At 38.0% G+C, this 26,866-nt stretch overlaps 1 protein-coding gene and 1 non-coding gene across 5 annotated transcripts; one reads left to right on the top strand and one right to left on the bottom strand.

Annotated features, from left to right (window-relative positions):
- Positions 1-7,998: 7,998 nt before the first annotated feature.
- On the bottom strand, positions 7,999-8,104 carry LOC120105868 (small nucleolar RNA R71). The gene has a single exon (XR_005508131.3). It is a non-coding gene; the product is annotated as a small nucleolar RNA R71 (small nucleolar RNA).
- An 8,954-nt stretch (positions 8,105-17,058) lies between these two features.
- On the top strand, positions 17,059-26,284 carry LOC103706547 (uncharacterized). Of its 4 annotated transcripts, none has more exons than XM_026804457.4 (16): positions 17,059-17,312; positions 17,462-17,501; positions 18,125-18,241; positions 20,011-20,073; positions 20,190-20,300; positions 22,110-22,193; positions 22,289-22,407; positions 22,496-22,597; positions 23,165-23,281; positions 23,425-23,490; positions 23,733-23,799; positions 23,897-23,950; positions 24,017-24,106; positions 24,374-24,439; positions 24,514-24,552; positions 25,747-26,284. In XM_026804457.4, the coding sequence occupies exons 2-16, from the start codon at positions 17,484-17,486 to the stop codon at positions 25,864-25,866; spliced, it is 1,233 nt and encodes a 410-aa protein (XP_026660258.3). In that variant the 5' UTR covers positions 17,059-17,312; positions 17,462-17,483; the 3' UTR covers positions 25,867-26,284. The 4 variants fall into 4 exon arrangements, with proteins under 4 accessions (XP_026660258.3, XP_026660259.4, XP_088575775.2 ...); XM_026804458.4 differs by having other exon boundaries at positions 17,462-17,528; XM_088719649.2 differs by lacking the exon at positions 20,011-20,073.
- The last annotated feature ends 582 nt before the right edge of the window (positions 26,285-26,866 follow it).

The raw sequence follows: 26,866 nt of genomic DNA, 5'->3' as shown, positions 1-26,866 counted from the left end.
AACTACTCCAAACCTAGTTAAGAAGTAGAGTGTCAAAACCTAACTAGGACCTGCCAATTTGCACGAGCCCAACCAAAATAAATTAGTTCGTGTTGGCCATTTTTATATTTGAGTCTGAAACTGGTCAACCCAAAACCAACCTTCTTTATCAATGAGTGGGAATAGGCTGCGAGTTTTTCTAACTAGAACATGCTTTCATTGCCACTCCTACTTGACCTAAACCCACCTACCCACATGAACAATTATGGAATAAATGGGTTTGGATTAGCCATTTTTAAATCTCGGTTTGAAATGGATTAATCCAAAACTAACACGTTTATAAATAGATAGGTATGGGTTAAGAGTTTTTTTGACCCAAGCTTGCACCGACCTAACCCAAACTGACCTGTCCTCACCTACTGCCATCCCTAAGAAATGGGGCTATTCAAATTTTCACAATATGCTCTTGTAAAAGACTAACCTTGATGAATGCATAGAGTACAAAATGATCAAAAAACAAAAAAGGCTGGGATTGAAATCTCGAAAGTTGCCCTATGTTAGTTGTTCAGGGAAATGGTTACAAAGGTTTATATGGGACCCCTCGTTATCCTCCTGTGCCAAGAGAAGGCCTAAAGATGTATCGGTTGAAGAAAGATATAAGATTAACGGCCTCCTCAGGATCGGAGCCATCAGCATTGGAGGAGAGAGAAGTTCCTTCTTCACGAGACGGAGGAATGAAGAGCATTTTTGATGCAAGTTCGAATTTGCGACAAGTACAACTGAATAATCCCCCTTTTGTCGGATTATTACCAATGTAATCATAAAAAAGCAAATTTTTCGGAAATTTTAGACCAAGCTTTCGATAAACTCAGAACTTTAAGGATTTCTGGTGAAGGGATGGTTTCCCCTCCCCCGAACCCCCTCCCCTTCCAATCTTTTATAGGACGTTACCCCCCCCCCCCCCCCCCCCCCCCCACCCGGAGCCCCCCTCGGGGGACGGTTAGTGTCTGTTCTGCATGACTCTGGAACATTATAGCTAAAGAGCGGATTTCAATCATGCGTTTTTCAAAGCATTACTCTTCCTGAGTGCAGGTTCGGTGATTCATGCATTCAGTGATGGAATTTGTGCTCAAAGGAGGGATTTACTTCCATCATTATTTTTTTCATAACTTTTGGTTCTACATAGTAACGATAGATTTTAATCGACGCATCCAGCATTTCCAATTCAATAGCGTGGAGTCTGTTACATCATTGAAGAAGTAATATCAAGTATTTCTAGTTACAAACCAAACCAAACTTTGAATAGCCATCCATAAGCTATATCAATATGCAATCTTGTAATAGCAATCAACAAATGAATTCATCTAATCAATGTGCATGGCATAAGTTAGTTCGATTCCAATTGGGTGTAAAATTCTTTAAATGGCTTTGTATCGATGAATTTGGAGACAAACTCATCCATAGAAGAAGAATAAAGCCCAATCCCTTCCCAAAAGAGTGCTTGTGTGCATCCAAATTTTCCCCATATACAAAACATTACATGCAATAGTAAATGCCACCCCATGATAGGAGAAGAAAGTAAGGAGCATTCAAGTAGCTAATCCTGATCCAAATCCATATAGACTCTTTGGTAGATGAGCTCCTTAATCTTCATGATTGTTGGAATGTTGGTTGAGCACAATTTCCATTGTAAACCTAGTTCAGCAAAACCGATATTTCACACAATCTAAGGGTGGATTGGATTTCTTTATGATTGATATAGTCTGATCTTGTCTCCCTACAATCTCTTTCTGGTTGAGGAACTCACATTTTCCGATTTTAGCTTTACCGATTCACTCAACTGATACCACTAGCCTTGCATTGTGTGGACTTTCCTTCCTTAATCCAAAACTAGTGGATCTTTCATCACAAATTGAAGCTCCCTTCTTCTTTTTTTTTTCACGATTCAACTGTTGTTGTTTTTTTGGGCATGGATGGAGCAATCCATAGCCAATATCTACTACGTATCTAAACCATGATCTTATCTAATTGGTCCAGTTCAAACCATAAAATATTATAATTGATCCCAAAAGTTTGAACAAAACCCAATTCCCTGACAATAAGCAAGCTTCCTTCAACTAGAACTCCTGAACACAAAATACTTCTCCCAAATGGTAGGAAACTTAGATTTGACGGCCTGGCTTTCAGATTTTCCCCAGCAAAACTTTTATTTAGCATGATTGGTGGAATAATTATAAATGCAAAGAGTGCTGAAAAGCTTGCATTGAATCTTGATTGTGATCTGCAATGATTTTCCTCTCTTTGCACAATTAATGGGTTATCACTGTAACTCATCGAGCAACAACAATCTCCACAATCCACACAAATAATTAACCAGTAAAATAATAACCAAGAGACAATTTTAACATGGTAAACCCTTCAATGTGAAAAGAAAAAAAACCATAAGAGCTAATCTAATAAAAAACTTTAGCTATTCTAAATAATAGAATAATAATGAGTACTAGAGACTACACAAATATCATCAAGATGGATCTTAGTTTCTATGACAATAATAAGCTTTGAATAATAAACAACATAATAAAGAATTGGTCTCAGGACGCTTGAAATATCTAATGAAGAAGGTTTTTTGAAAAATCCAAACCATATAATTTGTAACTCTCAATACCAGAAACAATATACTAAAATTGCAATGAGATTGGAAAACAAATCAATCATCTGATCATCCCACAAAATAGTATCCTAATTTTATAAGTTTTTTTCTATATTTTACGGTCTCTTTCTCTTTTTTTTTCTTCCTTCTTTCCACTGCCTTAGCTATGTTGGGAGAGACTCTCCCAAACAAACCAAAAACGGCTTGTGAAAGAAAAGGCCCAAAATGAGCCACGTGCACAATTTCTTATTTTTCTTATTTTTTTTATTTTCAATAATATAAGTCCCCCCTGAGGAGGGACAACTCTAATAAATTTCTCCCTCCTAACTGGGAGGTTCCGCCAAACCTATTGTCTCTCTATAAATAATAATTATATTTTTAGTTATCATGCCTGACCTATTATCACTGTTATGAATTTTTTTAAGGTACAATAGCTTCATCTCCAAAGCATCCAAACCCAATGATGTCTCATATTAATGTGCTTGAATCCTAAGTGAAGTAATGGATTCTTTGGGAGATTAAATGGCACTGTATCCTTCACTAGGATATACAAATTTTTGGGAAAAAAGAACAAATCCTTCCGTCTAGACTTCCAAATTGAATAATTGAAAGAAATGTGTTTAACTATGCTACTACTTGTATGTTCTTCGATTTAATTTGTAAAAAAAACTCAGCCACCAGCAACCAACTCTGATACCATTTTACTTAAAAAAAAGGCCAAAAAATAACAAAGCCACAAAATTACCCATAAATTCTTTTTCTTTCCTCATGCAATTAAATAGGGTATCACTGAGATTCACAAAGTAATAATAATCTCCATAATCCATAAAAGTAACTAACAAATAAAATAATTGAGAAATTCACAAATAAAAAATATTTAAGTTTAACATTAAAAAATTTCAATAAAAAAAAACCTATGAGACCTGATTCAGCCAAAAAAAATTTATTAGTTAAAATAATAAATTATAATATTCTCTTTAGTCGAATTAGAGGTTATATAAATAGTATCAAATCTCGGCTAATAAATTTTACGTCAATAAAGTGGCTTTCAATAATAAATAATAAAATAAAAGATGAGTCTCATCAGGTATGATGTTTTTTTTTTAAGGAAAAAGAAAAGAAGGGAGAAAGGGACAAGCCCATCCAGCGTAGCAGCTCCTACTGGATCCCCACTCCGCCAGAAGAATGTTCGATGCGAATAGAATTGACCGTGTGTTGGGCACGCCAGTCGGTTTTACTCATACTCGGACCCACCTGTGGGCTCGGCTCGTCATCTTTCTGGATTCCAGCACGTTTACCCTCCATGTGAGTACGTCACACCTAGTACCACTGAGGCTATCAGCAGACCAATAAGCTCTTTCAAACTCCGCGTCCAAGCAGGAAGCATCTGGTCTCCATAATTTAATCGGCGTTCATACATTTCGAACTCGGAACTGTTTGATTGAAAATAAGGCTTAGTTTCACTGAGCTGCCACCTCAGTGGCTCACGTACGATGCTTCAAATTTTTAACCCGGGCACACCCAGCCCCCTCCAATTTTTTTTTCACCCTTTACGCCGTCTCAGTTACATTGCTTTTTTCTTTTTCTCTATCTTTTTTATTTTAAATGATGTGGGTCCTACCCTATTGTTTTTTTTGTCCTACCCTTCATGAACCACCACAATGATAGCGAGGGAGGTACAGCAGCCTGCCTTGGTCCACCACTCATGCTGGCCCCTCCAGCACGGTTATTGACGCGGCCACATTATAGTAGCCTCTCAAGTCTCAAAGGTTCCGCATGCTCGAATGTCGGTGATCATGCACGTATAAACTTTACGTACAAGTATCATCGTGATATCATGCAGTACAACACCATAAAATATACGGATAATTAATTTTCCACCTTTCAAAGAACTGTGGTATAAGGGAGAGTCCTTGATAAGTGCTGATTAATCTATAATTTAATATTCTTTTTCCAGCACTTATCAATGTTCTTAAACGGATAACTACTTGTTTTACCATGAAATTGAATAAACAATGAAATAAATTTAAATTAGGGTAAGAGGTAAATAATACTTTTCTTAGACAGACTCTGAATTTGTCTCTCTTCTGGTTGAGATCTTTCATAAAAACATATAAGGAGGAGATTGTGTTGACCCGAATTATTAACCTGATGGAATTGCAATCAAGCTAAGGGTATAATTCAATGGGCTTTGGTCCTGGTTAGATTGAAAGTTATAATTATATGGAAAAATATTTGATTAACCCTTGTTATTAAGTCACAGTCCTGCTTTTAGCCTTGTTGAGTCCGGTCTGAAGTTGAATTAAATTTAAACAACATTGGGCTCGAGAGTAAGTTCACGCAAATCAACGATCATGACTCACCTCAAACCCAAAGTCAATTCCCAACAAATTCCTTACCTGCCTTCATATAAAATTTATAATTTTAAAACAAAAATAATAATAATAATAATAATTGAATATCCATGATTCACTGTTCATATGAACAGTGTCCCGTGAAAACACTGTTCATATGAACAGTGTTAAAAAAAATAATAATAATAAAACTAATCCCACTGTTCATCTTCTTCCTCCCTCCTTGCATCAGGGCCGTCCACCTTCCTCCCGTTGATCCCGCCTCACAGAGAGACCCCAAGCCCATCCCGCAGCATCCCTGCTCCAATCTGTAATCCCGTGATCACGCCTCCTCCACGATTCCTCCCAGCTTCCAGCCGGATCAGCCTCCGACGCCGCGTCCGAGCTTCAACTTTCCAGCGATCTCCCAGCACCCGATCAAGCCGTGAAGCCCTCAGCCGTTCCGTGCATTCATTCTTCCCCCTTCCGGATCTGCAGCTCCTCCGCCTCCACGCGCGCCTCCTTCCTTCCACGATCGATCCCGTTACTGCAGCCTCCGCGTCCGGACAGACCGCGACCCCACGTTCCGCCTCCAAGCCGGCACCGCATCCGTGAATGGCGTCCTCCCGTGATCGACTCCTCCCAGCGCCCGGATCCACGTCTCCTCTTCCAAAGCTTCCGGATTAGCACTCCATCCTAGCTGCTCGTGAAGCGCCTCCTTCCTTCCGCAAGCGATCCATCCCACCATCCGTGCATTCCTCCCAACGATCAAGCCATGATCCTGTTTTCCGAGAAGAAGAAAATCAAGCGCCCATTGATCCCGCGACCGTTTTGATCCTTCGCCGGCTTCAAGGCTTTGGCAAGCTATATAAATGGGAGGACGGCAGAGGAGAGGGGGAAAAGGAGCTCGGATCGGTTCAAAAGAAAAACAGGGGAGACCCCCTGTTTCAGTGAAAAGAAGAAGAAAGCCGAGAGGGAGATGAAGATGGGAGGACTTCCGGCCACCATGAGCAGCTAAGCCTCGGTTTAGGGGTTTGATGAAGCCATGGATGAGTATTTGTGTTGCATTTCTTTGATTTTTAGCGTTGTAAGACAGTTGCATACTCGATGAAATTATGATCTTAAAATGTCTTGTTTAATTTATGTAAGATGTTTATCTTGTAGAAAGTCTTTGCATGAATTAATCTAGTTTATCGAAATTGAATCCAATACCTGTGGTTTGGAAGAGATTGCTATGCAACTATCGGATTTATCTTTGAAAAATTAATCCTCAGATGAATCATGCTAAATAGGACAGACCATGCCTATCCTTAGAAAAGATGGTTTGTGCCAGGCTTAGATGACTCATACTGTGGGTTAGATTTCAGCTTTTTGTATAATTGCCCTAACTTGTAGTTAAGAGCAATCAGATCATACACGCATCTAAGTCATTGAAAGCATCACAATTACGAATCCATCGGTGGATTCTAGCCCTAAACACCTCTCTCCATAGATAATTCATACTACTACACCCATGTTAATTCTTATGTTTTTATCATTTACTCTAGCTTATCCCTTTTTGAAGTAATTATTTAATTAGGAAAGATAACTTGTCTCCAATTCCTGTGGACCGACACCCATAATCACTATCCTACAGGATACGTGCTATTGCGTGGTTTATTTTCAAAATTGAAAGAACCGATCAATTTTTGGCGCCGTTGCCGGGGATTGCTAGCATAGTTATTTTTCTTATTAAAAAAAATTATTTAAAAATTTAAAAAAAAAATTTCTTTAAAAAATTTTCTATTATTGTTACTTTTCTTATCTTCTTTTTCTCCCTTACTAATTTTTATTTTTTTTATTTTTTTTATTCAGGAATCGAGAAAAAAAATCTGGGATGATCAAAAGGAGAACTGCCGGAAAAGAAATGCTGTAGAGGTTTGCAAAAAAAAAAAATATTAAATTGCTGAGGAAATTCCCTTTGGTAACCTCTAAACTTTTCTTATTTAAATTAATTATTGGTTTGAAATTTTGTGGTGATTGTTTGATTTTAATTATAGCAAAATTGTGAATGCATGCTTGATACACATACACAAATCAATTTGCACATAGTAAGGGCAATCACCCCAACAAGATAAGAGCCGGATTTCATCACCGGACTCTTGCCCAACTTAGGTGAACTCAATCTCACATAGTGTCATCTTTAATTAAAATCAATTAGACGTTGGCCCCTAGGGACATTCGAGCTCAATAGGACGAAGATCACCGAAAGTTGCACCAATTTCGCTCTGTGGCTTAGTTGATGTCTAGGCAAGCTTTGTCCCTATAAGGGAGACAGTTCATCTGTTCGAGGCAAGTGGGTTTTAAGTGGGACCTTTGCGAACGCATCGTGACCCCTCCACTTACCTGGGAGCTTACCTGGTCAACTCGGTTCATTAGACCGGATTGGAGGCTTAGGTGCCCTCTTCAAATCAGTTAGGAGCTGTCTAGTGATTTTAGGTCAAAGACTAGGATTGATATGCTTTTCTCTTTTATTGCATGCTTGATTGATCGAGTACTAGTGTATGCACGGTAGTCGTTCTAGAGTACAAAATCTATTACCTTTCGACCCTGAAATAGAACGAACCCTTAGGAACATTCGAGCTAAGATCAAAACATTAGGATCATCCCCACCTCTTAAGATGGCTGAAGAACAACCCAAACTCCTGAGGGAGTACTTTACTCCCACTATTTACACTTCCCCATCTTGCATTCGATTACCTGAAGTAGCAGCTGTACAATATGAAATAAAGTCTAGTGTGATCCAAATGCTTCCATCTTTTTATGGGCTCACCAACGAAGATCCATATAAACACCTAGATGAATTCCTTGAAATTTGCACCACTGTCAAGATTCAGAATTTCACTGATGATGCTCTGAAACTTAGATTATTCCCCTTCTCCCTTAAAGATAGAGCCAAACAATGGCTGAATTCTTTAGAAGCTAACTCAATTCGTTCTTGGGATCAAATGCAACAAGAATTCCTTAAAAAATACTTTTCCATAGGAAGAACGAACCAGTTTAGACGTGCCATTACAAGCTTCTCCCAAACTGAGGGAGAAGAATTTCATGAAACTTGGGAGAGATTTAGGGACCTAATCCGTAAATGCCCTCATCATCAAATACCTAAGTGGCAACTAGTGCAATGTTTTTATGACGGATTGACAGAACGAAACCGTCAGATGATTGATGCCGCATGTGGGGGCACATTCATGCTTCAAAATGAGCATGAAGCATGGAAATTATTTGAAAATCTAAATGAAAACTCCCTCCACCATGCTTCATGTTCTCGTCAAGCACCCCCGAGTTCTCAAAGAAAAGGGACCATTTGTGAAATAAGTCATTCTATGGACCTGTCTAGCAAGGTAGATGCATTGTCCCATAAGATTGACCAACTGATGATAGGTGGGCATTACATGAACTCTTCCCAAGCACAAGTGTGTACTATTTGTTCTAGCCCATCCCACCCTATTCATGAGTGCCCTTCAGCGCCCCAATTCCCCGAACTCGTGCAAGAACACATCAATGCTGCTCAAACACAGCCTAGACCGGATAATGACCCATTTTCCAACACATATAACCCGGGATGGCGAAATCATCCAAACTTTTCTTGGAAGCAGCAAGCTTCGAATACTGCCCAACCTTATTCCCAAAACTTTCCAAACCCTCAGAATTTTCAAACCCCACAAAATATTCATCCCTACCGTCCTTCGACTCAATTTCAACACACTCCTCCTCCACCCCAAAGAAACACAGCCTTTGAGGAGAAAGTGTTGAACGCCCTTCAAGGTTTGGAAACCATTACACAATTAGTGCACTCTCATACGCAATCAATCGCCAAGCTAGAATCCCAAATGGGTCAACTAGCTAATGCACTAAACAAGCGAGAGGAAGGAAAGCTTCCAAGCCAACCACTAAGTAATCCTAGGGGACAATACATGGCTCAAGAAAATCAACTAAATGCAATTCATCATGAACAAGCCAATGCTTTGACTACCCTAAGGAGTGGACGTATAATAGACAATAAGATTGGGGAGGACAACAATAAGGAAGGTGAAGAAGAGGATAGAAATGTGTCAAATGAAAATCTAAAACCTTCTTCTTCTTCTTCGGCTAGTCCATCTTCTGCCAAAACTCACATCCCAAAGGCCCCATTTTCTGAAGCTCTTACTTCACCCTCTCCATTTGGCAAAAAGGGAACTTCATTAGAAGAGATGATGGAGGTCTTCAAACAAGTTAAAATCAACCTCCCACTCCTTGATGCCATCAGACAAGTTCCCTCCTATGCCAAATTTCTCAAAGACCTTTTTACACAAAAGCGAAAATCTAGGACACATGTGCCTAAAAAGGTCTTTCTAACTGAGCAAGTGAGTTCTATTCTCCAACACAACACCCCTCCAAAATTCAAAGATCCTGGTGCTCCCACCATCTCCTGTGTCTTAGGAAATAATTTCATTGATCGAGCACTCTTAGATCTAGGGGCAAGTGTCAACCTTTTACCTTATTCAGTTTATGAGAAACTTGGTTTAGGTGAGTTAAAACCAACCTCGGTATCCCTTCAATTGGCTGATCGATCTGTAAAAACACCACGTGGGATAATTGAAGATGTTCTTGTCAAGGTAGATAAATTCTATTTTCCAGTAGATTTCATTGTCCTTGATATGGAACATGAGCCCAATCCTAATAAACAAATCCCCGTTATCCTTGGGCGGCCCTTTTTAGCAACAGCCAATGCGTGCATCAATTGTAGAACAGGGGTAATGAACATATCATTTGGGAATATGAAGGTAAAATTAAATGTGCTCAATGCGGCCGACCAACCCGCAAGGAAAATTGAGTGTTTTATGATAGACAAAATAGATGACCTCATAGAAGGAGATGCAAAAACTATCTCACTATGTCTGGCTGAAGACAATAAACTTAGCGCTTGTTGGGAGGCAACCCAATTCTCTTAGATTATTTCTTAACATTGAGGACAATGTTAGGTTTAGGTTTGGGGGTATTCATCTTGATTTTCATCAAAAAAAAAAAGTTAAAAAAATAATAAAAAAAAATCATCTTTAAAAAAAAAATTAAAAATTAAAAATAATTTTTTTTAAAAAAAAATGTGTTTATTTTCATAAAATAATAATAAAAAAAAAGTTTTGTTAAAAAAAGAAAAAAAAAAAACCTAATTTATATACATTTATGCGAGAATGATAAACACACAAGGTATATAAAATCTAAAAGCCCAATGACTAGTGGGAAGTAATACAAATTTAAGTTCTTTTTATTAAGTCTCTCTTAGGGAGTTGTAAGCTAATTAATACTTTGGAATTTCACTACACACTGGCCGACCCTTCTAAGGTCTAGGCTCGACATTATGTTGATAGTATAGTAGCAACCTTGGACCCTGATGAATCATACTTATCTAATCCAATATAAAAAAAAAAAAATCAATAAAAATGGATTTAGTCAGGAACATCGAAAAGGGCTACCTATTGTCAAAGGTCAAGTGGGCTTGTGATGAGGACTCCGAGCATAAGTCCGTAGGGGAGTCTTGATGCCCGACACCTTATGCCAACTGGTGTGAGAGTTGTCGACTGATTGCTCGTTACACGGAGAAATCACCACAAGAGTAAAAGTGCACAATTTATATATCTTTCTTAAAAAAAAAGAAAAAAAAAAGAGCTGTATTGACCGAAAAGACAATAGTGTGAAAGCCGTCGTTGTAGAAATTCGAGTAAACTGGAATATTACAGATAAAGCCCGTGAGGTACTAAAGTAAACATCCACAACTCTCGAAATTCTGCAGATAAGATGATTTTGAATCAGTGAGTAGGTTCCTTCGACCAATCCTTGGAAACTACTGGTATTAGCAATATTTTGGAGATCCGAACTCTTAGCTTGGGTACGGTCCAGATTTCACCGAGCACTCCAGTATAAATAAGTCTTACAACTCCCTAACGGAAACTTAATGACTTCAACTTGAATTGCATCTTGACCTAGAATTTGGGCTGACTTAGTAAATAAAACCGTGTGTGTTTTGAAATTCTTATCATTTATGTATCTTAAATTAGATTTTAATATATAAAAAAAAAAGTTTTTGAAATTCTTTACTAGTATGCATTTGGAATTTGATTTTCACTTTATAGATCAATCGACTAAATAATAATAATAATAATAATAATAATGATAATAATAAATGATTTATTTTAATATTGAAGTTTGTGGGTATCTTCACTGGAAACCCTCACGAGACTATAACTCGTCCACTAGGGTAACCTAGGGGTTTAAAGCCTTGTTGCATATGGTAAATGCAATCGCGATGCCTGCGAAAGTGAGTTAGAATTTTTCTTTTCTAGTTTTATTTTGCTCGAGGACTAGCAAAATGTAGGTTTGGGGGTGTGATAAGTGCTGATTAATCTATAATTTAATATTCTTTTTCCAGCACTTATCAATGTTCTTAAACGGATAACTACTTGTTTTACCATGAAATTGAATAAACAATGAAATAAATTTAAATTAGGGTAAGAGGTAAATAATACTTTTCTTAGACAGACTCTGAATTTGTCTCTCTTCTGGTTGAGATCTTTCATAAAAACATATAAGGAGGAGATTGTGTTGACCCGAATTATTAACCTGATGGAATTGCAATCAAGCTAAGGGTATAATTCAATGGGCTTTGGTCCTGGTTAGATTGAAAGTTATAATTATATGGAAAAATATTTGATTAACCCTTGTTATTAAGTCACAGTCCTGCTTTTAGCCTTGTTGAGTCCGGTCTGAAGTTGAATTAAATTTAAACAACATTGGGCTCGAGAGTAAGTTCACGCAAATCAACGATCATGACTCACCTCAAACCCAAAGTCAATTCCCAACAAATTCCTTACCTGCCTTCATATAAAATTTATAATTTTAAAACAAAAATAATAATAATAATAATAATTGAATATCCATGATTCACTGTTCATATGAACAGTGTCCCGTGAAAACACTGTTCATATGAACAGTGTTAAAAAAAAATAATAATAATAAAACTAATCCCACTCTTCATCTTCTTCCTCCCTCCTTGCATCAGGGCCGTCCACCTTCCTCCCGTTGATCCCGCCTCACAGAGAGACCCCAAGCCCATCCCGCAGCATCCCTGCTCCAATCTGTAATCCCGTGATCACGCCTCCTCCACGATTCCTCCCAGCTTCCAGCCGGATCAGCCTCCGACGCCGCGTCCGAGCTTCAACTTTCCAGCGATCTCCCAGCACCCGATCAAGCCGTGAAGCCCTCAGCCGTTCCGTGCATTCATTCTTCCCCCTTCCGGATCTGCAGCTCCTCCGCCTCCACGCGCGCCTCCTTCCTTCCACGATCGATCCCGTTACTGCAGCCTCCGCGTCCGGACAGACCGCGACCCCACGTTCCGCCTCCAAGCCGGCACCGCATCCGTGAATGGCGTCCTCCCGTGATCGACTCCTCCCAGCGCCCGGATCCACGTCTCCTCTTCCAAAGCTTCCGGATTAGCACTCCATCCTAGCTGCTCGTGAAGCGCCTCCTTCCTTCCGCAAGCGATCCATCCCACCATCCGTGCATTCCTCCCAACGATCAAGCCATGATCCTGTTTTCCGAGAAGAAGAAAATCAAGCGCCCATTGATCCCGCGACCGTTTTGATCCTTCGCCGGCTTCAAGGCTTTGGCAAGCTATATAAATGGGAGGACGGCAGAGGAGAGGGGGAAAAGGAGCTCGGATCGGTTCAAAAGAAAAACAGGGGAGACCCCCTGTTTCAGTGAAAAGAAGAAGAAAGCCGAGAGGGAGATGAAGATGGGAGGACTTCCGGCCACCATGAGCAGCTAAGCCTCGGTTTAGGGGTTTGATGAAGCCATGGATGAGTATTTGTGTTGCATTTCTTTGATTTTTAGCGTTGTAAGACAGTTGCATACTCGATGAAATTATGATCTTAAAATGTCTTGTTTAATTTATGTAAGATGTTTATCTTGTAGAAAGTCTTTGCATGAATTAATCTAGTTTATCGAAATTGAATCCAATACCTGTGGTTTGGAAGAGATTGCTATGCAACTATCGGATTTATCTTTGAAAAATTAATCCTCAGATGAATCATGCTAAATAGGACAGACCATGCCTATCCTTAGAAAAGATGGTTTGTGCCATGCTTAGATGACTCATACTGTGGGTTAGATTTCAGCTTTTTGTATAATTGCCCTAACTTGTAGTTAAGAGCAATCAGATCATACACGCATCTAAGTCATTGAAAGCATCACAATTACGAATCCATCGGTGGATTCTAGCCCTAAACACCTCTCTCCATAGATAATTCATACTACTACACCCATGTTAATTCTTATGTTTTTATCATTTACTCTAGCTTATCCCTTCTTGAAGTAATTATTTAATTAGGAAAGATAACTTGTCTCCAATCCCTGTGGACCGACACCCGTAATCACTATCCTACAGGATACGTGCTATTGCATGGTTTATTTTCAAAATTGAAAGAACCGATCAGTCCTTGACGACCGTAACTAAAATTTTCGGTCCAATAACTCTACCAACTTCAATTTTCGATCTCTCAGATCGTTTTTTTTAAAAATTGCCATAGATGCCTCCGCCCATACGGTGAGATGGTGCTGAAGAAGCGAAAGAAGAAGGGTTCAGTCTTCTGCACACATGACATGGCCATCGTGGCTGCCGCCGGCCATGGCTCGGCCTCTTTTCTTCGGCCGCCATGGTTCGGTTCCCTTTCGACGCCATCGATCTCGCGGGAAGAGAAGAAAAGAAAAGAAGGAAGGAGAAGAAGGGAGCAGTCGGGCTGTGGCTGTTGCGGCATACAATTTATATAAACTTATGAGCAGTTCATTCACGATGATGATGGTGATGATGATCAAGCCAATAATAAAGGAAAGCGAGGTAAACGCAAAAGCGGATGTTTTTTAATTATTTTTTAAAAAATAATAAAATAATATTTTTAAAAAATAATATTTTTATATTTTATAAAAAAATTATGAGAAATACAGAAAAATTACTTTTCTATCAGTTAATTTTTTTCTTTTTCAAAACTACTTTTTTTTTTTTTTGCTGAAAAAAAGGGGTAGGGGGAGGAAGGGACAAGCCCACCCCCGCGTAGGAGCCCCCACTAGGCCCCCGCCCCGCCGGGAGAATGTTCGATGCGGGCAGAAATGGCCGTGTGTTGGGCACCCCGACCGGTTTTACTCATACCCTCCCCACCCGTAGGCCCGGCTCAGCTACTCCTCTGAGCTCTGGCTCGAGAGTCCCACGTATGAGTACGTCACACCCGGCACCACCCCGGCTACTAGCGGTTCAAGAGCAGTCCTATACCACAAGTCCAAGTAGTGGCCAAAGTAATGAGCTTCGGTCCACAATTTAATCGTCGCCGCAGCGATTCGAACTTGGAACCTTATGGTTAGAATTGCTGCCCAGTACCACTAGGCTACCACCTTGGTGGCTCAAAACTACTTTTTAGCTATCAAAATAAATGAATAAGAAATTTTCTTTTATTAAAAATAGGACAGATATTTTATACAATTTTTTTTAAAAAATAAAAATTTAACCAAATATACGTCACTCCAAAATGTACTATTTTTATGCTCAACTAAATATACTAAAATTATTTTTTTAGATATTATATTTTTAAAAATTTATTTATTTTAAAAAATATTTTGATGAGAAAAATATTTTTTTGCAAAGCAATCGACTGCTCGAAGTCCTGCTGTTTGATCACATGAGATAAAAGGTTTTTAGGGAAAGTAAATATTATTTTCACGTGGAATCCTTCCATATCTTGCATGGAAAAGAAAGACAGAATAGTGGAAACGTGACGAAAAAAAAATATTTTGAACAGTTGTTTGTGCTTTTTATGGTTTTTTTTTTTTGGTAAAAGCGGCTACTCATTTCATATAACTCTAACGTGAGTACATCCTGCCAAATCGCAGAAAAGTAAAAAATACAAGGAGGGATGAACGTCCGATACAGTCGTCCACAGAAAATTTCCAAAATGCCGAGCAACAAAGAAGGCGACCCAGTCTGCAGCCTTATTCATCTCTCTAAATACATGTCTAATCTGAACCTTACCCATCAACCGCACCATTCTACGAGTCTTCCGAATAAGGAGATAACCATCCCCTCTTTATAGACCTTTCTCCAGAGCTTGTTAAGCCTCGAATGCTCCCACCTTAGTTCTTTGTATATATACACATGTATATATTAAAACTTTGATGCTCCCAATGGACCCAAGCTCTCAGAAAAAGGTGGCGTGTGTTCTACGCCTGTGTTTCAGTTAACACTTTGGCTCGAGTTTCAATGTCAGAATATTTAAAGCATCAAAGGCGTGCTTTTTAAAGGCAATCCATTTTAGATGACAAAACTAGACATTTGAGAGCAGATGGATGATACATAATTTTGATTTAAACTTGTTTAAGGGTAGTTTTAAAAACAAAATGAAAAAAAAAGAGGAAGAAACAATAAGAAACTGCAATACCTTCTAAGTAATTAATTTTTGGAAGCTAGACTACTCTAAGACACATTGTCCAAAAAAAATCACGAACCATTCCCAAACATACTGAACAAGAAACATTAAATGTCATTAGATCATCACATTGGTATTCTTTTCTAAGAATATTGTTTTTAGGCCAGGTTTACCAATATTAATGATCAGAGCTTGCTAACCAAAAATTTATTACCTACTATGTTGTAATTCTGTTGTTTTAATATTCATTTTTTTTTAGCCCCAATAAATGAAACAATGTATAACTCTTGTCGCTTGTAAAACAACATGATTGTATGTTAAATAGACATAAGTTGGCATAGAACAAAGCTTAAGTTTGTATGGTTATATAAGACACAAGGGACTAAAATGTAAATGGAACATGGTCAAAGATGAATTATTAAATTTCAGTCAAGGGTTAGCAATAATTTTTTCCATGCAAAATTTGCGAGATTTCAGCCTAGAAGTTCTGGAATCATTTGACTGCTGCAAACAGTCTTCAAGGATTTTTATTTTTTTCAAAAGATTTTTATAAAAAAAAAAATTCTACCTTATCTAGTCATCATATAAAATCTTTTTTTCTAACTATAGCCATTATTGCATCACACTTCGAGAGAAGCCCAAAAAGATGCATAGACCTGTTAGGGCAAGCCCAAAAAATTAAAAAAAAAAAAACAAAATGTTTCTATAAAATTTTGCTCTTGGATCATCTGATTGAAATAAAGAATCAGAAAGGTTTTGATTATCTACCTTTCATTGTTTTCTATGGTGTTTTGCAAGAATAAATTTTTTTATATATATATTTCAGAAAAGGAAGGAGTATTAACTTTTTATTTTTGAGAAGAAATTAACACTAGAAGTCACCTATTGTAGCAACTACTATTATAAGCTTTATTTTTATATATATAAATATCCATCACAGGACTTATTGAATTATTAAATTCCTATATTTAGATAATGCACATATTTATTTTAGCTGATACATTTTGACCATGAATGGAAATACAATACAAATCGATATGCTGTCAAAATTATCCTTATAAGTTAGAGATTCAGTACTAATTTTAGCATGAAATGCTCATCAAAAACTTTTTCCTAAAAAAAATATATTTATTTTTTAGTACAAAAAAGTATATTTAAATATAGCCCTTTTCTACTAATTCAGTAATTTACTATATTTGTTTTTATCACAAAAGCTTTAAAGCTCTAATTAGTGTCAATATATACAAATTACATTATTAAAGCACGCCGACCGGGCACCAGCTGCCCCACCCACCCACGCGGCGCATTGCAAAGCTACAGGCTTAGTGGCCCCCACATTTCTTGGGCCCCACTAACCCCACCACTCGCCCACGGCTTTGGGATCGTGGTTGTATCCTTTACGCGGAAGAAGGTGCGACCTTCCTTCGAGCCCGATCACCGTTGGATCATCCACTTTGGACCCAATTGGAGCTCTGAGATCTGTGAGATGGGAAATCCAACGGTCCTCAGACGCGAAGGGAGGCCTATCGTTCCTTCGTGCGAAGGATACAACCACGTTCCACCACCGAGCCCCTTACTTTTTAAAAGAAAGAAGTCCCCTAGTTTTCTCGCTCTCACTCTTCCAGGTTCTTCCTCCCTCGGTGGAGTTAAGATTAGTAGTCACCGGAGAACTGAAAGCCACCACTTCCTCGTCCTCCTCCGCCGGCGCCGCCGCCGCCGCCGCCGCCTTCCTCCCTCTTTGTTTTCTGTACGCTTCTTCCTCTCTACAAACCCGCAAAACGCCCAGTCGCAACTAATTGCTTTGGAACCTATAACCCATCTGGAAATTTGTCCTCTCCCTTTTTGGAGTTAGGTTTGCTTCTGGTGAGAGCATCCTTTCTTTTCTGTTTTTTCTCGGTTATGTGATTCATTTTATTATTGATAAGATTTCTCTGTTGAGCTAGTAGCTTCGGGGATTTCTTTTTTCTGAAGTTTTCTTTTTTCCTTATGGGTTTTGTTTGTTTTGCATGTAGTTGTGGGGTTTGCCAAGGAAAGATGAGGCTGCCTAATTTTGTAAGGGGTTCTAACTCATCTCCATATGTATGTTTGGTTCTGGTTTCTAGTGCTCTAAATTATTCTTCAATTCATTTGTTTAATGTTCAGTAGTCTCTGTTGTGATGTATAAATATTCATTTTTTATGTCAATTGTTTCCTTTCGTACAAAAATGGGTTTGTGATGCTTCTTTCTAGATAGGTAAGTTGGTTTAAGTTCAGTAGTTTCGAGAAATTCTGCATCAAAATTGTACACATTAATTATTAATTGATTAGCAGTGAATTTATCACTTTATCTTATGCATCTGTAGTGAAAATATTGGATTTTGGAACATGTTGCGTAATAGCATTGTAGCAAACCCAAATTGATTAGTAATTGAATATTTCTGTTTTTATTTAGTACTGAAAACAAAATAAATGAGCAAATCGTTTTCTGGCGTGAATTATCACTGTTCAATTTATTTCATGTACCATTCTATCTAACTGCTTGATATATGAAACTATTGATTTTGTTTGACTACTAACTTACAGTTGGGAAATTATCCTGCAAGAATCTATAGTTTGTGATAACACATTTTGTGCGTGTGCGCCTTCTCTTTCCATTTGAGGCTGAGATGTCTTTCTCTGCCTTATTTTCCTGGCAGGGTTCTATGCTCAAAGATACTGGAGGCAAGAGAGCCTATTTTTGCAGCTTTCTCCTGCTGGGTGCTGTCCTCGGTGTAGCCTGCCTTGTGGGGACTCCGTCTTTTGCTAATAACAAAGTATGGTTGGTTTTCTCACTTTAGTTGATTATCTATATTGTCAGTTTATGCGAACACAATAGTTTTATATCATCTGTGCATAGAAAAGTGTTTTGATTGCTCATATATATTTTCGTTGTATTCCGCATTTCATTTCCATACTTAAATTAAACGATCTTCTATAGTGGCTTTTCTTGGTCAATTTGCTTCTGAAAGGAAAACATGGTTGATTACTTCGTTCTTTGACTCAAAATGTTTACCAGATTAAGATGTCAGTTTACCCTATATGCTTAACCGTAGTTCTCAAAAGTCAGAATCCTACTACTTCAAATCAATTTTCTGGTGACTGATATTTTGTGTTGCAGAATAATTGAGTCATGTGTCCAACACCTTTATTTGTGCACTAAGGTGACACTTTACATCAACATATGGAAATTCTGTAACAGCCTAACTTTGTATTGAATAGAGGTGATGCCTGCAGAGTGCAAGGCTAAATGCTATCACATTCTGAAACACTGATTACTACACTCTCAAACTGGCATGTAGGTCCCAAAGAAATGGAGAAAGATGTGAAAACAATGGAGTTAATTTGTTGGTAACAGGGTGCAGAAATCAGTGTTTCATAGATGGGTTCTCGAAACATTTCTCTACCTACAAATATAACCATTCAAGTATTAGACATGGCACAAACGAGGTGCATTTCTGACTATTCATTGTATTGTCAAGTAAATGCCAGGGATAGTGATATCTTATGTGGCATGATTTCGATGTTGATCATGAAAGAATGTTTCTCTAAGATACAGAGACACAGTGTGCCTTCTAGATGTACTATACAACAGGCTGCAACCAGTTAACATGGGAAACTCTTGAATGATCTAGCATCCCCCACTTAATAAAGTTGCATTTTGATGATTTGCTTGCTTCTGACTTTTGAATATATTTCCCACAGAACTTGCAGCATACTATGTGTTCTACATTTTGGTTATGCAGAAGTTCTTTTAATGTAAATTATGTTATAACTGCTGATTTATCGTGTCTCTTGTTTAGTATGAATTTCCTAGTTCTAGGTTCAAGCTATTAACATAATGACTAGAAAGCCTGATACTGGTTAGTGCTTTAGGGATCAAAGCCCAGTTTTGTGGTGCTCTACTATAGGTAGCCTTCCAAGTGCCTAATATTTGGTATTTGTGCAAGCTAATTTTTTTTCTGAAATTTAAAGCCTGGAGCAAGCATCAGAGTGAGTGCACTTCTCTCTAGCCTATGGAGCCAATACAGACCTACCCATGCCGCATGCTATGAGCATGATACATCTCTAGAGGTTTCATGTATACAACAGAATTTTTACATACCATCCATGTATAACTTATTCAAAGAAGTGATTTCATCAATGGATCATCTTTTACTACTTTTTTGGTTTGTATATTTGGTTCCATGTCTTCTTGATAGCTGCGTGATTGCATTATGCTATATAGCATGCTTTAGTCCTGACTGAAATGGAGTTAGGAACTGCTGCTTCATTTTCTGAGTTTCTTTTTGCTTTGTTTTCATTCCCTCTCGTATTTTTGGGTGGCTTGCATACTTCTGATGGTAATTACCCTAAAGAAAAACCAAAAAAGGAAATTTCTTGAAAGAATTTTCCTCTTTGCTGGAAGTTTCTGACTCTTTTCTATCCTTAATGCAGATATCCATCACCAGTAATTAGAAGTGCATCATTTGTTCATATATTAGGTTAATATATCATAAAGTACAATTTAGTTTTTAAGGATATAATATTAAGCTCCAATATTCAGGGAATATTGTTTGGATGGGGAGCAATTGAGCCAACTCAGAATAAGTTGTCCACTTTATGCAAGGTTTGCCGTATTATACAGCTTGATTTAGAAATCTATTGTATCATGTTAATCTTGGGAGTTTGCTCTTTTTATAATAAGAGCTAGATTATATAGCTTATTCTTCTGCTGGTTTTCAGACTCAATGCAAACCTTCTGGGAGTGAGCCATTGCCTCAAGGCATTGTTAGCAGGACATCAAACTTAGAAATGCAACCAATGTGGGGATCTCTACACCCTCAAAAGAAAAAGGTGGGAGAAATCAACCTTTAGTTTTTGGTCATGGATTGCATTTCAAATGTTGCTTATCATTTTTTATCCTTTATACCACAGTATATGGAGTGTGCTTGCATGAATGGGATATGTATATTGTTAGATTAGCTAAAATGATTTTCATTACTTACCCTCAAGCATCGAAGTGACAGAATGTGGTTCTCCTTTTGGTGTTAAGAAATAGTCTGTATATGGTTTGTCCCAAATTATTTATGAATGAACAGTTGACTGAATTGTGACTCCATCTTTTGTTTGTTCTGTTATGAACATGCCCTAATAGTTATGAAATGATGGGTGGCTGAAATCATCACCGCCTAGATACTCGTATAATCACTGTATGATTCATGGATGGCGGAATCATTCCGGACTGCCCAATTCGGGGTGTGCCGAGCTATACCAGCGGCGGACCAAGATAGTTCCAGCAAGCAAAACGAGAACTAGCAATGGAGGGGGAGAGGGAGATGGAAAGAGAGGAAAAGAGAGAGGGGGGGAGGGAGGAGAGAGAGAGGGAGGGGGAGGGGGGAGAGGGAGAGAGAGGGGGCTCGGAAGCCTTCCTCTCCTTCGGTCTCCCGCCCAAATGAAACAGGGCTCGACCCTTTTTTTTCGCTTCTTTAAGTAAAGTTGGCACACCATGTGTTGACTTCATCTAAAGAAGCGCAAAAAAGGAAAAATAGGCCGAGCCCTATTTCAAACGAAATAGGGCTCCGCCTAACATGTAGATAGGTGGAGGAGAGGAGGGCTTCCGAGCCCCCTCTCTCTCCCTCCTTCCCTCCCTCCCTCTCTCTCTCTCTCTCTCCCCCTTTCTCTCTCCTCCCTCTCTCCCTCTGGTTGCCCTTTTACAATATGCGCTGGGATGGGATGTTTTGGTACTGTATCGTAACTCCAGCCTACCAGCATGAGTACCAGCTCCGATACTATGGTTCTGGGTATGATTGATAAATTAAAAATGAAACACAACCACAACATCTTATACGTGGTTCATGAGCACTAGGACAGAATTCCGTTGCTATTTCAAGATGCTTGCTGAATTCCTATTTGATACTGATGAAATGATGCTTGGTTTGATTTTATACTCTTCTTGTGGATATGCTTATCTATATGAAAGAAAACAAGACTACCGTTCAAATTTTATTAATTTAACCCTAAATGTTTGTCCGAGAAACATAGCAGGGCCTTGCAACTTGATGGCCATATTTTCACATGATGTTAGCCTAGTTTTCTGAGAGCTTGATAATGATGTGGAAGCATGATGTGTGGTGCAAAAATTGACTAGTTGTTGAAGGGACACCCTTTAGAACACATGTTAGTAGCTCAAGTTGATATACCAATTGAAATTAGTCAACAGTATGTCGCAGAAAATTTGCATTGTCGATATCTGCTTAGAATCAAAACCATCACTTTTAAGAGAAAGCATGTAAAGCTGAAGAATATCTGGAGCAGTCCTGCAGACCAAAAAAATGTTTCTTTCTATAACTTTTCCCATTGGCCTTCTCCACAATCTCTAACCGTGATGAGACTTTTAATCACTATTACAATAGTGCTTTTCATTAGATTGTTCTTTAATATCATATTTTTCTTAGAAAAGGTAAAACTCTTCATACATTTATATCTGATTGTCAGTAATAAAAATAGGTGGATAAAGGGAGTTTCAGCCCTTGGCCCTTGCTATTGCCATAACATGATTTTTTTTTTTTAATATCGATGGCCCTGTATTGGGTGTAATATCAAATTGTGGTTAATTGTATCAATTTTTTTTCATAAACACTCTCATTAAAATGTTTATACCAGCACGTAGCAAAGGCATCTAAGAGCTTGTTGGCCATGGCAGTTGGAATAAAACAAAAAACAGTTGTGGATCAAATTGTTGAGAAGGTACAAATCAGATAATTCCTTTGAATGCCTTTTGTCCTGTTCTCAGCATGTCAATAGTCTATTTATGGATGATTCTTTGGTCTGTCATGTTTCAGTTTTTCTCCAGCAAGTTCACTATAATGCTTTTCCATTATGATGGTGTGGTTGATGAGTGGAGAGACTTACAATGGACTGATAGTGCCTTACATGTCTCTGCAATCAATCAGACAAAATGGTATGTCTACTTAGTTATTTGCAAATCTTAATTGAGCTTTTGCTGTTGAGGTATCTAAACCATGTTTAATATCATATTACCTTGGAAGGTGGTTTGCCAAGCGCTTCTTACATCCAGATATAGTTGCTGATTACAATTATATATTCCTTTGGGATGAAGATCTTGGAGTAGAGCATTTTCATCCTGGACGGTATGAGCTCTCATGTAATTAGTGTATAGGAAGTATTTCTTGTTTCATGACCGTCAGTTCATTTTTGATCTGAATCAACTGATTCATGAGACTTCATAGGAGTTCTCATACATCTTTTAGGGATGATCTTTTCCATTAATTTATGTTTCTTGCCATCCTCCCTCTTTTTCTGCACTTACTATTTAATGAAACATTGTGTATTCTATTTCTGACAACTACTTTCTATTGGTTTTGCTTTAAATTCTGAGAAATTGCTTTTTTGCATTTTAGGCAGATGATTGTGATAAATCGAAATCTCCAATTGGAGAACTTGTATATCATTTTTTCTCTTGCCTACAATGCTAGTTTTTGACCATGTCTAGTTTTATGATTCCTTTTGTTGAAATTCTTCATATTTCATGTGATTGTTTTTTTGTAATTTATGTGAATACAGAATAATAGTTTTCTTCCTTTTCTGATCCTTTTATTGGGTGTGAAACCATAATATCAAGCTGAGGACATGTCAATTTCTTTTCAAGTTTTGTATTTGAATTTCACCTTTTAAAGAAGCATATTTGAATATTACAGTTATATATCAATCATTGAGAGGGAAGGGTTAGAGATATCACAACCTGCATTGGATGTTGCTAAATCAGAGGTGCATCATCAAATCACTGCACGTGGGAGGCAAGGAGATGTGCACAGGTCTGGACTTAGTAATTATTACGAGCTGGCCATTTTCACTGTTGACTTATACTGGTGTTTTCGATAAATCATGTCTATGCTGCTAATGCCTATTTTTAGTCCTTTGACAAAAAATATAAGAAATTAGTGTTTTGTATTAACAGAAGAATTTACAAGTTGAGAGGTGGTGGGAGGTGTTATGAGAACAGTACTGCACCTCCATGCACAGGGTATGATTTTTTTTTTTTTCTGTTTCGTGTGTCTCTTTTATTTATCATGTTAGTAGCATGCGGCTATGAACTACTCCTGTTAGCATTGCTTAGTGAAAATGACAGGTATTTGCGCATGTTACTCATTCTTGCTGCATAAATCTTTATCTTCATGTTTTGTTAAATTTACTTAGACCCTTCTCTGCACCTAAAGCAATGAAGTAGTTGCTGTGAGTCTTTGACTAGTGGGAACAATTTTGCAGGTGGGTAGAGATGATGGCTCCTGTGTTCTCAAGAGCTGCATGGCGTTGTGTGTGGTATATGATCCAGGTGGATTGCTGTATATTATTGTATATCTCATTTTCATTTCATACTGCAACGAATAAAATCATCTCAAGGATTTTCTTTTTCCTGATCCGTTTTGCAGAATGACTTGATTCATGCATGGGGCCTAGACATGAAGCTTGGTTACTGTTGTCAGGTATTGATTGATTCAAACATGTTTATTTATACTATTATAAAATAAATGTCTAATGTTCTTTAATAGGGTGATCGGACGAAAAATGTTGGAGTGGTGGACAGTGAATATATAGTTCATATGGGTACACCTACACTTGGTGGTTTTGATGAGAACAAGGTAAGATATCAAATCTTTTCCTGATATTATGGAATGTTGATAAATCTCCAATTACGACCTGCATCATAGTCTCGTGCTAATTTAATTTGAACATGTTGAGTTTTTCATGGTGCTCGATCATTGGTTGAGTATTGTTCCCTTTGTCTCTACCTGCTCAAACACCACCAAAGCTATTCATTTTTCAACCAGCTGGTCCTGACCCCTGCCTGAATTAATTTGGATTCCACATTTCTGGTTATCTGACTGGCATTATGGTCTATTATGCAGCCAAATGCAGAATTAAGTGGTCATGCTCATGCTCCTGTATCCGAGTCATCTTACTTGGGAACAATGGTAGGGGTTTTTCATGCCTCAGTCCACAAATTCTATCTTTCAGCCAAACTAATTGCTGTTATCTAATCCTGCAGGTGCCTCATGGATCATCTGGTGTCACAGATAGATATGCAGTAAGTACAAAAGTTTCTATCCTTGACTGTTTGGGAATGATTAATTCAACAACCCACCTTTGTGTGCTTCTTGTGTAGTTTGCCAAATTGATTTAGGTGATCAGCATTGAACGCTCCTCATGCATGGTCCAGGCCTGGGGATATTTTTGTTTTTTTTTTTGGGGGGGGGGGGGGGGGGCATGGAGGGTTGCTAAGAGGAATATACATTATTGACCATTTCCATGTCAACTTAAGCTTTTGCAGTCACTCGGTCAGTCAACAAGAACCACTAAATGTGAGATGTGCAAGTATTTATGGTTACAGTTTGGTAATCAGCTTTGGTGACCAAACAACTTACTGTGCAAGCATATTGTGTCTGCCCTTGCAAAATTCATATATAAGCCTGTTCCTCCTTCGACCAACCCAATGGCCTATTATATGCCATTCAATGCCTAAAGTTTTCAAAGCCATGCTTTGTGACCATAAATAATTGATTTTATTATCTTAAAGTCAATTTTGGCCAATATATTACATATATATTGATCTCTTTTCTATGAGTTACTCTGCAGCCATCATTTTGCATCAAGCATTATTGACTAGTTTAAGCTTTGATAACCCTGGCTGAAGGATCTCTGATTGCTTCACCTACCCCATTATTACCCTCTCTTCTATAGGAACCACCCAAATTCAAGTTGAGAAACTGAATAGGTTAAGGGATCCATTTCCTTTTCTGCTAAGGGCTAAACTTTTCTTGATTCTTCCTTCAACTTATATTCCTGTAATTGGCCCTTCCTACAGAACCCATAAAAGTTTAATATGTAGCATCATAAACTAGGGTTCATCCAGAATTAGCATTACATTCTTACATTTTATCTGCATAGCACGGTTGCTTTGTTCTTCAAAGCATTGATAAATTCTTCTTCAAATCATTGATAAATTCTTCTACTGTTGCAAACTTAGGGTTATCTCAAATCAGAACATTGACCTCAAAATGTACAAAGTCCTTGTCAACCATCGAAGGCATCTGCCAAAACTCATGCTTCTTATCTGATCAATTAATTCTAGCTTTATATTCTTTTTCTGACTTTTCACAAGCTTCATGAACTTTTCATTAGCTTTCTGCATTTCCCATTAATTTCATACTCTATATTGCTGAATCCAAAACCTATGACTAGTTATCCTAGGATTATTAGCTTGATAGGTTCTTTTATGCAGGTAAGGCGCCGGTCTTATGTGGAACTGAGGGTTTTCCTAACAAGATGGAAAAATGCAGTGGCAGAGGATGAGTGCTGGAATGATCCATATCCACAAGCAGGAAAGAATTTGAACAGATAGTATGGCTCCGTGTCTTACTGGATTGCCTTGAGCTCTCCTTAAGTTCACTCAGATCATACACCGAACTAGTTGATGCAAACATGGAACAACCGCAGAAGTGAAGTACAGTGAAGTATGAGAGACAGCATAGGATACAAGTACTGATGTCAGCCTAAAAGTTTTCCGTCAAGTTGATATTTGTAAGTCCATAGTTACTCAACAGTTAATAGAGGTGCTTTAATATTAGCAAATATAGTTGTAATTATCTATTCTTTGTCAGTACAACATTTTTTACCTTTCTATTTTGCCTTGTACAAAAAAGAATCCTTATAGTTTTGTGTTAGCAAGAACTTTTTTAAGACAAAAATGTACTTAAGCTTCATGGATGTTATTATCATTTATTATCAGGCTGGCATTTGTCATCCTGGACTTCGTAGAACATTGTAGTTGAGCAATAGTTCTTTTTGATTTTTGGGTCATTTCATGGTTTGTTTCCTTTGTATGATGACCTCATTGCCTTTGAAGAGCATATTCTTGAAATAATCTCATTAAGCTTGCACAATGACACGCATTATAAGAACCTTATAGCATCTCTGATCATCATCATCGTTAGAAATTCTACTGAGAGTGGAAATTCTCCCAACCAAAACATCCTGCTGTGTAGGTCAGCCCATAGGCTCGTCTGCTAAACTTCATTGAGGTAGCCCACTTTTAGAAACAGGCTACATGGGGTGCACATATTGTTGTATTGGGCAACAATGCCTCCTACATCATCAACACAGTCCCATTTAATCTGCTCCATGCCATACGTATGCACCTGCTACGGTGCTAGAGTCCACAAGCTGCTGTAAACCAGCAAGGCACCAAACCATCTAGAACATGTGCTGATGCTTACATCCACTAGTGTTTCTATAACTAATATCCTTTGCTCCTATTCATTCATATTCAGCCTCCTCATTCCGCTTGTCTTGTTCATTGAATAGATAAACTATAAGTTTCGAATATTGCAATGCATATTGTT

Source organism: Phoenix dactylifera, chromosome 4 (genome assembly GCF_051530095.1).
Source record: "Phoenix dactylifera cultivar Ajwa chromosome 4, Ajwa_hap1_PhDact_Kaust_v1.1, whole genome shotgun sequence".
Taxonomy (NCBI): domain Eukaryota; kingdom Viridiplantae; phylum Streptophyta; class Magnoliopsida; order Arecales; family Arecaceae; genus Phoenix; species Phoenix dactylifera.
This window is presented reverse-complemented; position numbering and strand designations above follow the sequence as displayed.